The 12,790-nt window shown below is 43.8% G+C and overlaps 1 protein-coding gene across 7 annotated transcripts in view; it reads right to left on the bottom strand.

The window, feature by feature from the left end:
• Positions 1-202: 202 nt before the first annotated feature.
• Positions 203-12,790, bottom strand: part of RTTN (rotatin) — a 116,226-nt gene continuing 103,638 nt past the window's right edge. For 5 of the 7 annotated variants that reach the window (XM_032470744.1, XM_014565853.2, XM_032470743.1 and 2 more), the window contains 5 exons: positions 12,025-12,227; positions 9,138-9,405; positions 6,881-6,984; positions 5,336-5,405; positions 203-4,247 (listed from right to left, as the gene is read on the bottom strand). In XM_032470744.1, coding sequence (XP_032326635.1) covers positions 4,162-4,247; positions 5,336-5,405; positions 6,881-6,984; positions 9,138-9,405; positions 12,025-12,227 — 731 coding nt within the window. In that variant the 3' untranslated portion in view covers positions 203-4,161. Of the gene's footprint in view, positions 4,248-5,335; positions 5,406-6,880; positions 6,985-9,137; positions 9,406-12,024; positions 12,228-12,790 lie in introns of those variants that run through there. The other 2 variants (XR_004316294.1, XM_032470746.1) reach the window with 2 other exon arrangements.

The raw sequence follows: 12,790 nt of genomic DNA, 5'->3' as shown, positions 1-12,790 counted from the left end.
TTTCAGAATTCGCCCAGAATGGCAGGCAATCTGCCACCAGAACACCCAGTGTAGCTGCCCAGATGAACAAACCAAATGGGATCCGGGCTCTGAAGGCTCGGCCAGGGGCACAGGTAAGGCACAGGAAGAGACACACCGAGGAAGGAGAATTGCAGGAAAGCATCTTCCCCTTGGAGTCGGCATTAAAACACATACATTTCTCTTGGCTTTCATGGGAAATTTATTGAATGTTACCATATGGATCTTTCATGAAACATCGCTTTAAAAGAGTAGACTTTTTTGAAACACATTTCCCAAATGCAGAAGGAGCAAAGGAAACACGAAGACGAACGTCGCTGGGAACATTTAAAACAGGACCACACTGAGCTGCTCGTGTCTCGCCGCCAAACCCCGGAAGCCCAGGTCCTGGCAGTCTGCCGTGCGTCCTGAGCCTCAGCCCAGCATACTCTCCCTCAGCCCCCGCTGACTTGTTACTTGAGTTTTACAAGGGATTTCCTGTGGTGAATAACTTTTGACTCAAGAAGAATAAACTCTTAAGTTCCCCAAAACTAAGCTGCCTAGTTCACAGAAATAATGACCTTTTACCACCATCCTTTCCCGGAACTCCTTGGATCGCACAGGTCAACAATAGGGCTTAAGAGAAAAATGCTCCCCAATTGACAGAGTCTTTAAGCTAAGGTTTTCTTCCGGCCGCTAAGGTTGTAATTTCTTGTATTTTCCATTTTCACAATTCAAATGGAGAAAGAGCAGTATTTCACCAACAACATTCAGTCAAGACAACCTGACAAGCCACAGAATAAAACGCACCAAGTCTCCGGGTGTGTTCAGCCCCCCTGCACACAGTGCTCTGCAAGACTGAGGTTCCCCCAACACGTGTCGGCGTCTGTGCTGTTAGCGAGCGCAGGCCTGCGGCCCCACACTGCCACCAGAAACCGGCCATCCTTCTGGAATGTGAGAGCCTTGTTCAGACAATGAAACTCACCTTCTGGCATATTCCCTGCTTCCTAAAGGGAGAAGAGAGTTTCAGAGACACAGAAGAGTTAATGTTTAAATGAAAATGAGAGAAATTTTTGAGAACTTTATGGGAATAACTAATCATTGATGACATCTAAGGGACAGTCAACTATGTCCCAGGCACTGTGCTGGGCACCCAGTCCTCCCCTCAGCTTCACAAAGCAGGTTTCCCGATCCCCGGTCTCACCCGGAGAAGCGGCCTGGAGGCTGCGCCAGGTCCCCACCGGTGTGCACGGTGAGGCCACACGAGCCCTGAGACCCCCACCTTTAGCCGCTCTCCTGTGCTCTCTGGCTCCCTGGCAGGCCTGCAGGTGCACCTGGGGTGGCAGGGGCGGGGATGCTGATCGTTCTTACGCAACAATCTGCCAAACCTGAGAAACAGCACGGGTCAAGCAGCAGATCTCGGGAAACGGGACAGACCAGGTGCAACCACCAAGACTCACGATGGAAAATTACTACAGATGATGAGCATATTTAACACTACGAACGAAAACCAGTGACCTGCAGTTAAATGGGCAAATTCTACTTTTCACTCCATTATTTACAGAACGCCAAAGAAAAGTACATCCAGCTCTTCATTTTTGAAAGCAATTTTAGGAAGAGTGGGGAAAGGCTCCAGTGAGGTCAGCTAACTACTCCACTTGTCTCTTCTGTTTTCAAAACCAGCGCTGCCTCCTCCCCCAAGCTGCTCAGGGTCCTAAACACAGACGCCAGAGGACGAATGTCTGCATGTTGACGCACTGCACAGCCTTTGAGTTCATCCCCAGCACAGACACACACACACCAAGCAACCACAAAGGCCAGGAAATGGGAAACCTGGAGACCATGAGGCATGAACCAGTTCCCTACACCTGCTTTCTGGATCTCTGCCTAAACCAGGGATGTGTGAAAGAAAGAACACTCAACTAGCACTCAAGAGACCCAGATTCCATTTCTGATTTCATCATCATTAAATAACTGAGTGATGTCAAGTCATTTTCATGTTCCAGGCAGTTTTCTGTAAAGTTGGGGGTTAATCAGTGGTTCTCATTTTGTGAGCGTACAGATCACCTGGCGAGTCTGCTAACAATTTCAGACACAGGCTGAAGACTGTGTTTCCATGTGTATTTCAACAAGCATCCCCGGGACTCTGGTGCTGCTGGGTTCCCCAGGCAGTGCCACAGCAGGCCAGTCACCTCAGGGATCTTCTGCTTAGCAGCTTCCCCACTGGCTTCATGGACACAATTCGAAGAGACACAGATGAGAAGGAGAGGTGTCAAGGACCCGGAACACCACATGCCCCTGCGGGGCACGTCCCTGGACACCGGCAGACGCATGTGCACGTTCTCCTGACGCCACGGCCCTCCTCCCCCTTTCAGGGAGCCAGTCCTTCTGGGCTTCCGCAGGCGTCACCCCTGAGCGAGTCTGGCTGCCAGGGTACAAACCCCCCAGTGGTGCTACCTTGAACTGCTAGGGAAAACAATCAGTTACTATTCTTTGTGATTCCAAAGACATGAGGCAAAGCAAACCCTGAAATGTGAATCAATCAATGAACCATAAATATGGGTAGTGGTCATTTCCGTGAAAAGACTCAATTCTTATAGAATAATGGAGGTTGTCTATAAGATCCAAACTCAAAGACAGGAATTTCAAAGAGAAAAAACAGGTAGGGAGGGAGGGCAGCATAGCATGGTGGTTAAAAAAAACCTCAGCCGTTACTCTGGGCTCGAGTCTCAACTTCACTCTTTATCAGCCACAACCGATCACCGAGCCGCTCCGTTCACTCACCTCTAACGGAGGAATAATGGTAATATTTTAGGGGAAAACAGATCAAACAATAAACATCCTGAGACGAGCGCCTGTGACACAGAAAGGGATCTTTCAATGGAAGTTACAGAAATCATCTAATTATTCATCAGTGAGGGCTTACAAGGTGATACCAGGAAAATGAAATAGGATCTAAGCAACCAGGAGAAAAGGAAGAAATAATTCCCAAGATTCCTGCTCGTACTTTTTCAGAATACTGCCACGTCCACTGCTTCAGATTAACTTGGGCTGCCCAGAAACTTCCAAACTTTCTAGATCTATTTTTCAGATCTCTAATCAGTAACTCTCAGACACTATAAATTTACCTGGTTCTATTTCAATACTTAACATGTATTTTGTCCTCATGCTTTCAGCTTAAATAATGTCACATGGCTTATTTTATTAATGATGGCAATTTGCTAACAGCATTTAATAAAGGAAGTTTTTTTCTTGTTAACTGTAATTCAATTGGAAAGCTTCTTCCTAAATAATGAGTGTGTATGTGAGTGTGGGGGGGTGTATATACAGGTGTGTGTATAGACACGCATATGTATATACATTTCAGCTTTTGTTTTTCTTTTCTTAGACATAATTTTCTCTCCTTATTTTCAAGTGTTGGGAAAACTGCTGGAAATGATTAGTACTCGAACTGATTCTAAGTTCCAAGCTCAGAGCTACATGTTAGTTGAGAGTCACGTCAGGAGGCCTCGGCAGCACTGTTCCTGCCAGATTTTTCACGTTCTTGTTCTTCACGATACTCTGAGCTGAGGCAGAATTTGAACGTAGGCCTATGTGACCATAAACTCTATTTCTTCCTTTTTTATTACACAGCATTTCAGAAGTTGAAAGGTGAAAATAATAAAATATAACATGTTTATGTATCATATGGAAAGGAGTTAATATCACTGAAAATTGCCTAAAGAAGTTACTCACAAAATTATACACATTTACTACAAATATCCCTTCACTGATGTGAATGCTTTGAAAAACAAGGATTTGTATTGACAAGAGCCAAATTTCATGTAAAATACTTTTTTTTTTAAAAAGGAAATCAGAACATAGTATCTTTCTTCTATTCCTTAAATTTACATTCATGAGATTGATAAAAGCCTGCAAGCCGCAATTATTGGCCAATTTTCAGTCACTAGAAATATCTTATTTATTAAATAACTGATAAATATGATTTTTACAAAGCACATTGCATAGAAAAAGGTAAGAATGTCCGTATTCCCAGGACCTTCTGTGCCCTCTATCGACAGGCTTATGAGCACGTCTTCGGGGAACAGGTCTGCACAGGGCGCGCTCCAAGGGTGGCTCACCTGTCCGGTGGCCGCGGCTTCAGGGCGGAGGATCACAGGGTGCTCATGAAGAGTTGAGCTGCTGCACGAGGTTTTCAAGACATTTCAAATAATAGGTGTTTAGAGGAGTTTCTTCTGAGTCTGAGAAAGCTGAGATAGAAAAATAAGGGTACGGAAGAGCAATTTTATTAAACTCAGTCCTGCACTAAAGAGTAGACACACATACACAAGCACACATGAATGGGACTTACATAACTCGAAGTTCTTTTTAAATTCTTGATGTACTAGTATTATAAGAATATTTACAAATCGAATATTTAAAACATTACAAATTAAAAAATTAAGAAGTTACAGAATTTAAGAAGTTTTAGAATTTGTTTTTCACTAATGTTTTAGCCAAAGAGTATAAACAAAAAGCAACACACCGCCACAATGGACACTACTGCCTACAATCCCACGGGAGCGTCTCACTCTTCAATGCACCCCGCTCCCAACACGTAAACTGTTATTCACTACCTCCGGAAACTCATGGTCACAGCTAGAAACAAACCCAAAATAAAACCCCCAAACCCCACAACCAAACCACTTACGACAAATCAGACTGAAAAAACAAATTAAAAACCAACAGGTACGGAACAGTACAGGAAAGACACAGTTCAGTGTGTTAGTATAAAATATGTTCAGAGAATAATGCTTATTGAAAACTGGTCTCACTTAAAATGAAAAATGCACTCTGAAAAGAAAACCCTGCCTCATATCTCAGCCACATCACAGGGCCAAGTGGACGCAGGGTCAATGGGATCTACTCTTGGAAGACTGTATATTTCAAATCCCTGATGTTAGATCAAAGTTTCTCGTTCAAGGTCAGTTCTAATTGGGCCCAGTTCTTATCACCTCAGATCACACTTTAGTACAGTGGTAGCCACTGGCAAAGGACACCTAGTATAAGAGAAAAATGACTCGGAGAAAGATCACTGACATGTTTTAAGAAACTACGATATCTCCAACCTGCATCTATTAGAACGTTTTATTATTTAAAAAATGTTACAGTGAAAACATGGACCAAATAGTGGCACGTTTTACAATGATTCGACAAAAAGGCTCCTCAAACGTCAGTGTGAAAACGTCAGTGCAGGACACTGCCATCTTGCTGTGAGCTGTCCAGATACTTCAGTCATCAGAGAATTCGGTGAACAGCTTCCAAGTTTAACTATAATCTATTTAATCATAAAACTTACTTTTCTTTGCTATGGAATATGCTTCATCCACTCTTCTTTTTATTGATGGATTTTTCAAAGTTGTTTTTGCCTAGAGATAATACAGAACAATCCACTAATTAGATTTCTTCCCACACATTTAAGCATCAGGATAGCACAGTACTACTGTATCCTGCCCCTGTTGACCACGGCATTGAGCAGGACACTATACAACAGAACAGTGTCGCCACAGGACGAGACTCTAGGACCCCCACCATCACCTGCATCCTTCCCATTCAACTTGATTCTTCCTCTGCTGTCCTGTGTTCTTTCTTCCCTCCCCTTCACCCCTTCTCCCCTAATCTCTATTTGCTATTTTAAATTTTGCAATCTCAGTTTCAGTATTTCATTACTTCCTCCAATCTCAGATTTCAGACCAAAGATATCCAATATTGTCAGTCTGTCAGTTGGCCAACAAGTATTTACTGAGTAACTCCAAAATGCCAAATCCTGTGCTAAGCCCTGGGGATACAGGAGAAGACGCGACAGGACCTTTTTTTTTTTTTTTTCCTGATTTATAGGGGAGATTTATTTGAAGAAATAGGACAACATACAAAAACTACATAAAGTTTAATTTCCACTCACACAGTGACAAACTTGATACAATGCATAATAGAAAAAAACTGTTAAAATTCAGAATGCACAAAGTACTGCACTTTGATCACTAAGTCAAATTTGTTAATAAGCTAACGTCACAGAACAGCTTTGTGTCAGCCAAGGCCACAAACACCATGTACGACATACCTGAACTGACAGATCGACATGTTAACAACACAATACTAGCAGTGCAAGCTGGGGGCTCCTGGTGCCAGAAACAAGGGCAGTGGGAGAGCAAAACTAGTCCTCAGCAGTCCCCTCCCTGACTGTCACTGAGGCGCCCTCTGGCCAGCACACAGCGTTGATCTCCAAGCCAGGGGCGGTGGCAGAGCACAGCACAGACCGGGCACAGCCAGCTGGGTGAGCACTACTCGGGGGTGGCCGTCTCTCCTAGAACTGTCACTTGGCTGCTGTCTAATCACCGGGTACACACAGGCATTCTCCCCAGAGTGAGATGTGTGCAATGAGGGAGAAGACCAGGGGCCAGAGAAAGAGCAGGTGCACGTCTCCCTGCCGGCCAGCGGCCCCGGCCAGCTGACCTCGAACTGAGCTGACTTCAAATCTCAGCAGTGGCACGGACGAGAAAAAGGGGGCCCCACAACTGGATAAAACTTCACTGTTTGGTTTCAAATTGCATGTTTCCTTGACATATCTTTTAGAAGCAACAACCTATGCTAACATTGCACTAATGTGGCAAATCAAGTTATATTAAGCAGGGAAAATTCACTCAAAAGAGAGACACTCTTCTGAACTGAGACATGTCCTACTGAAATGATTAAATGAAAGATTTCAACTGATGGTTTACTAGTTGCATGAAGGCACAAAGGCAACACGGGTCTTTGACTTGGGTCCTTCCTTGCCAATACTCCTCTGACGTCCCGAGAAGCTTGGTGTTTGCCCCCAGAGATGACAACAATTTTAGAAACTGACCTTTTGGTAATTGTGAATCAGAGCCCAAAGCGCAGCTGCTCCAATCCTCTGAGCATTTTGATTTTCACTTTCCAGACAGGCAGCTAGCACACTAATGATTTTTTCTAATAATAAACACATTAAAAAAATAAAGTTCAGTCCCAGACATTGCACTGTATTCGTATCTTGGACAAGTTAGATACCCATCAGAACACATACATAAGGTTGGCAAAAACAATCTTTAATACCATGTGGTGCGTGGGAGGACAACCTTGAAACAAACTGTTTTCACAACAGGCATAGAACCCTCAGGGAAGCCACGGCTGCTTAATTTTTTGGGCCCTAATTCAACAAAGGCACATTCATTTCAAGACAACAATAGTGCAGAAATGAGCAATTACACAATGAGTTATATTAATGAGCCGTTCAATTATAGCGCACATTTTCACGTGCAGGAAAATCGGATTTGCTCTTATGATAAATTATGAAGACTATTATACAAACATATCGGTAGCATGGGTTATTGTATAAAACAATAATCAAGAAATACTGTATTAGTTAAGCCTTTTAAGAAAGGACTAAACATTTTAAAGGAATGTGTATGTGTGTTTGAAGAAAAAGGCAGAACAAGACACAAGATATGCCCCCATTTTTGCAAAGCCAGCCGGAGTATGAAATCAAGACTTGCAGATCACCTGCAGCAGTCGGCTCGTTTTAAAGAAGCAGAAAGGCTAGCCCCAGGGAGGCTGTCCGGGAGGCTTGGGGTTTCAGAACAGTACGTGAACCTATTTTATTACTTAGCTGTACGTATCACTAAATTCTATCAAATTTCCCTCTAAAATGTGTGATATTAAGGGTGCAACACTTGTTACCGGGAACCCTCTCTGTAAGCAGTGACCAGCCCTCACGCCCGGTGAACGCACCGAATTAAACCGTAACCCAGTTGAGGGCAGAGCCTGTGTTCCTGTTCACGGATGAATGTTCCAACCACAGTGCAAGTTTATTGTAGGGGCTCAATAAACATTAGTTGGATGAAAGATTCCATAATTAAAACAAAAATGCTGTTTAAATGATCCTATTTACACTTCCTAAAATCCTTCCCTGCATTCCCAGCAATTTAATCATTGTTACCAGAAAAACAGAATCACGACTGCACACAAAAGAATGTATATAGGGTCCTCTCCATTCACCTGGAAAGCTCTGCTTCATAGAAAAACATCTCTAAGAAAAGATTAAGTAAAAAAAAGTGAAAGAAAAAGAGAAGTAATGTATCTGGAGCATCTACCATGCACCTAAACAGTGCTGGGCCCTTTAAGTTCATAAACTGATTTCTACCAAAATCAAGAAAAGGAGGGACTATTTTAAAGATGAAGAAACTGGACCAGAGGAGCTGCCCCGGGTGATGCTGGAGTGAGCACATGGCCTTGGAAGCCAGCACCAAGCACATAGGGGTTTAGAGCCCACATCTTTTTTTTTTTTCATGGTAACACAATGTCTCCTTATAAAACTCTCTCCCTATAAAATTCACACACTCCTCACAGAAGCAGCACATGGCTGCAGAAACAGATCTTTCTATTCCTCTCTTTCTATTTCAGAATCTTCTGAATCCTCACCAGTCCTCGCCTCCATCTGTCCTGTGTCTCAGAGCATGAAGTGCCCTGCGGTGTTGGGTGTGAACTCTCCTGCCTGCTCAGGGCCTCTCAGCCACCAGCATCACTGGGTGCTCACTAGGGACGGGCGCGGTCCTAGCTGCTGCAGATAAACATGAACAGGAGAGACAAACCTCCTGCCCTGTAAGAGCCTGTGTGCTAGTGTGGGCAGACCAGCAGCACACAGGTACACACCGAGCACACACAGTGCATCCGAGAAGGGAGACAGAGTGGGCGGAGGCAGGAAGAAGGGCGTGGGGGTCACAACTTGGATGGGTTGGTCTGGAAAGGCTCCACTGACAAGGAGTTTACTTCGAGATGCAGGGAATCTGGGGCCAGCAGGGAGAGACAGGGAGTGAGGGGGCCCCCTCTGCGCTACCTCCTGGGTCCAGCGTGTCCCTCAGTGAGGTGACCTGTTAATGCTTAGAGACCCTCGGGCAGTTCCCCAGGGGGTGGGTCACGCCCGATTCCTTCCTACAGCCTCTGCCTCCCACAGGACCTTGAATGTGGTGAGTGCTCAAGAAACACCTGGAAAATTACCTGTAAAACTACTTCGTGTTTTCATCTAAATGGACCCACATATATAAATGGATGCACATGTCCGTGTGGTGCACAGTGTGAATACTGACCATTAGCCAGGATCTTGGGCTTGTTCGCAGGACTGAAGCAAATATTATGAAAAATCAGAAGAGGCGCGTAAGGGCTGCTCTTATGCTTGTATCTGCTCATCTCCGTCAGTAAGTCCAAACAGCCGTCCAGCCTCAGGATCATTTGCTGCCCATCTTCTCCAAATGATATATTCAGGAGTAACTTCAACCAGAGAACGGTCAGATTGCTGAGATGTTTATTTCCTCCTTTTGGCAATGTGAGAGATAGAAAGTTCTGTAAGAAGTTATTCTGTGGATAAACAGAGAGAATATTATTTTCTTCTTGAGTCTTCCATTATTTTCCTAGTCCCTTTGAGACCAATTAACTCACTCCGCTCCTCTTTTTCCCAACCTTAATTCCTCCTTCCTCCCAACACCTTCTAAATACTCCATCCACACTGTTTCCAGGTATATGTGAAAAAGTTAAGGAGCACAAAATAGTGCTTAAGTTTTAATTCTTACTAATTCTTTCCTGATGATGGACAAAGTAACTATAGTCAACTCTTAATTATTTAGGATTGATAACTCCGTTTGGGAATTATTTCAGGCTTCTTGAGTTTCCTCTTTCTGTTTCCCTTCTGGCAATTCTGCTACTCATTAAAAGCTATCCTGTTGGGGGAGAAAGAAACAAAACCCAGATCAGTCTTGGACACCGGTTAACAATTTTGGTAGTGCCGAGGATATTTGAATCTTTATAGCTGTAAGTGTTCAAAAAAAAATCAATGGGTACATCTGATACTCGCTTTACCTCAGCTATTTATCACTACGGATGATCTGTCCCTGCTAAGTGTCATTCCAGTAAACTTACAGATGAGAAAGTGCCATTACTTGAACTGTAAGAGCCATTACAGCCTCCAAATAAAACCCCGCTCAAAAAACCACACCAAACCCCTCACTACATGAAAGACAATAACCTTTCATCTAGAATAAGCTACATGCAAACAAGGAAAGAAAGCATAAAGTATTGTATCAAGAAGCCGCCCAGGACAGTATGGGGACCACAGTTAGACGGGCATTTGGACCAGGGTGCAGAAATGTGATCACCTGGCTTTCACAACTGTCCAGAACATCTATCTCAACTTTCTCCTTGTCTAACAATCTACTCTGGCTTATTTCTTGGGTTCCCTTACACCTAAATCAAGACTTTGGCTTGAATCTACAAAACACATTTAACACTTTTACTTTTAAGGACTCTGAGTGTAAGAATGAAATGAGCTACAGAATATTAGCAGCACCACCCAAGTGACAAGTAAACTGTAAACTGCATCCCACTGCCGTCGCCACCACTCACTCCTGCCTCCCATCTCAGCCCAAATTAATGCTTTCTAGAGTCATCACGTTCCTTTCCCATTCAGCTACATTCTGCCACGGTCTTGGAGATCTGGGGCTGACAACAGTAATACATGGCAGTGCTTTAAACTGTAAATATGCTATGGGCTTTCATTCTTTTTGCTGGGCCTAAAGATGCTTTTAGACAATTTCCTACACCAGGGAGGATGCAAAGAAACATGCTATGGTAGAGAGAAAACAAATATTTTAGAATCTTAGGTGTATAACAGCATTAGCTACATTTTCGAATAACTTGAGATGAGTTGTGGGAGGTGTAACGCAGTGTTAAAGAGAGTAAGCGTCCAGCGCAGTCACACATCACATCCAAGGTTAGCGCACATATTCCATTTGGGAGTTCCTATCTTGCTTCTTACCAAGGTGCTCTGTGTAAGGAAGCGGCAGAAAGCAGTCTGTGCTCCCACATGTGTGGAAAGACAGTAACCACAAACATCCAGTTCAGAATGACTTTATACACACCCCCCGACATATGGAGCAAATACCCAGCCATGTGCTGCTGAATAAACAGCTGAGGTGAGATCAGTGGGTCCCTGTTTGCACCTTCTGCCATTCTGCACCGTGTGAATACCCTCACCAAGGCTGATTTCAGGATGCCCCCATCATGTCAGCTGGCTGGTAAAATTCCTGAAAATTAGCGACAACACTCAGGAGCCAACAAGAGTTCCCTCCAACATACCAATGAAAAGGACCTTTCTTTAATAAGACTGCTGCTTATTTAGAAACTGGACTCAAAGGGTGGGGACTTTTGGGGAGAGTGGGGTTGGAGAGATGACACAGTAGAGAGAAAGGAGACTCAATTCTTATGAATGGTTTCAACTTTTGTAATTTATCTTGGCCTTCATGTAAATGGAACAGCAGCACTGAAATCACTATGTGCTAGTAAGTAACAGATAATCTGATCATACTCGTATTTTAAGGGCTCTTACAAATGAGGGATTCTGTTTATACATAGTCTAACCGAACACTGCGTACTAGATTTTGTTCAAATTATTCAATCCTTTTTAAAGTGCCCTCAGTTAAGACCAACGATAAAAAGTCCAGTTCTGGCATGGGGGTCCCAGAAGACTGAAAAAATCACCTATGTCATCAAGAAGTCAGGGCTGACTGGGGGAAAGGGGGCCGTGCTTGCATAACCCACTTGACAGTGTAAATTGAACTGCAATCGTTACTGCTCAATTCGTCTGCTTGAAGACCAATATATTAGTTTTATGATCACAAATAAATGTAAGACAGCTGTCTTTCTGTCATTTTTGAAAGAGAGAAAACACAATCCAAAAGCTAAGAAGATAAACTAAAAGGAAACAGTATGATCATATTCTAGTTTCTGTCACTTTTCATGTATCATCTATTAAGTGGTTTTAAACAAGGTGAACCTCCCAATCCTTTAAAATAAAAAGGCCTTGAGATCATAATAAATTAATCCTAGAAACTGAGTTCTGGACTCTTCACCCATGTCCTCAGTTGGAAGGGTCATTCTACTGAGTCTGTTTTTTATGACAGGAAGGAGAGTTCAGGTACTCACTTTTTGAATCACCCCTTTACAGTCATGAGACAAGGCCAGGTTTGAAAGAAACATGAAAACCATCTGCTGGACTGCAGCATTCTCCAGAGGCACCTGGGAAGCCAGCTTCAGGATACACAGCATCAGGGAGCTGCCGGCGGCTCCTCGATGTGCAGCTTGAGCAGGATGTTGTCCGTAACTGGACCAACAGAGAGAGCTGCAGCCTTCAAAAACAATAATCCATCACAACGTTTTCTCAGCTTCATGGTTTAAACAACCCGAGTGATAAAGCATGTCTGTCTATCAGACGCCCTGGCCATTAACCTGTGAACTGCAGCACTACTGAAGGCAAGTGATGGTATCTGCATTCGATCTCATGGACTGAGGGCCTAATGATCTCAGGAGAGCAGTTAGACACACCATGGGCTAATGGCTCCATTTTATAGCAGAAGAACAAATGAGGAAAGCAATAATTCTGGGGTGGAGGGACAGGACAAATGCTACCAGCCGCGTATGCTAGATGATGTCTCTGGGCTCAGAGACGTCAGTAACTTGGTCAAGGTCACACAGCTCATAAGCAGCGAGTGCCAGCAGTGGTGTCAACTGGTTTTCAAAAGATTTATACTGAAGTATGTGTTTCTTTCGCTCAGTATTTTGCAGAACATTCCTCTCCTCCTCACCTCCCACCCCTGCACCAGGGAGTGAAGGAGAGGTGAGGGAGGACAAGAAGCAGAGGCCACATTCGAGAGCCAAGTGCGTGGCCGCTGTACGAGGCGGATAGCCGGGC

The sequence above is a fragment of the Camelus ferus genome, chromosome 30 (assembly GCF_009834535.1).
Source record: "Camelus ferus isolate YT-003-E chromosome 30, BCGSAC_Cfer_1.0, whole genome shotgun sequence".
Lineage (NCBI taxonomy): Eukaryota > Metazoa > Chordata > Mammalia > Artiodactyla > Camelidae > Camelus > Camelus ferus.
The sequence above is the reverse complement of the archived record's forward strand: the minus strand, read 5'-3'. Positions and strand labels throughout refer to the sequence as shown.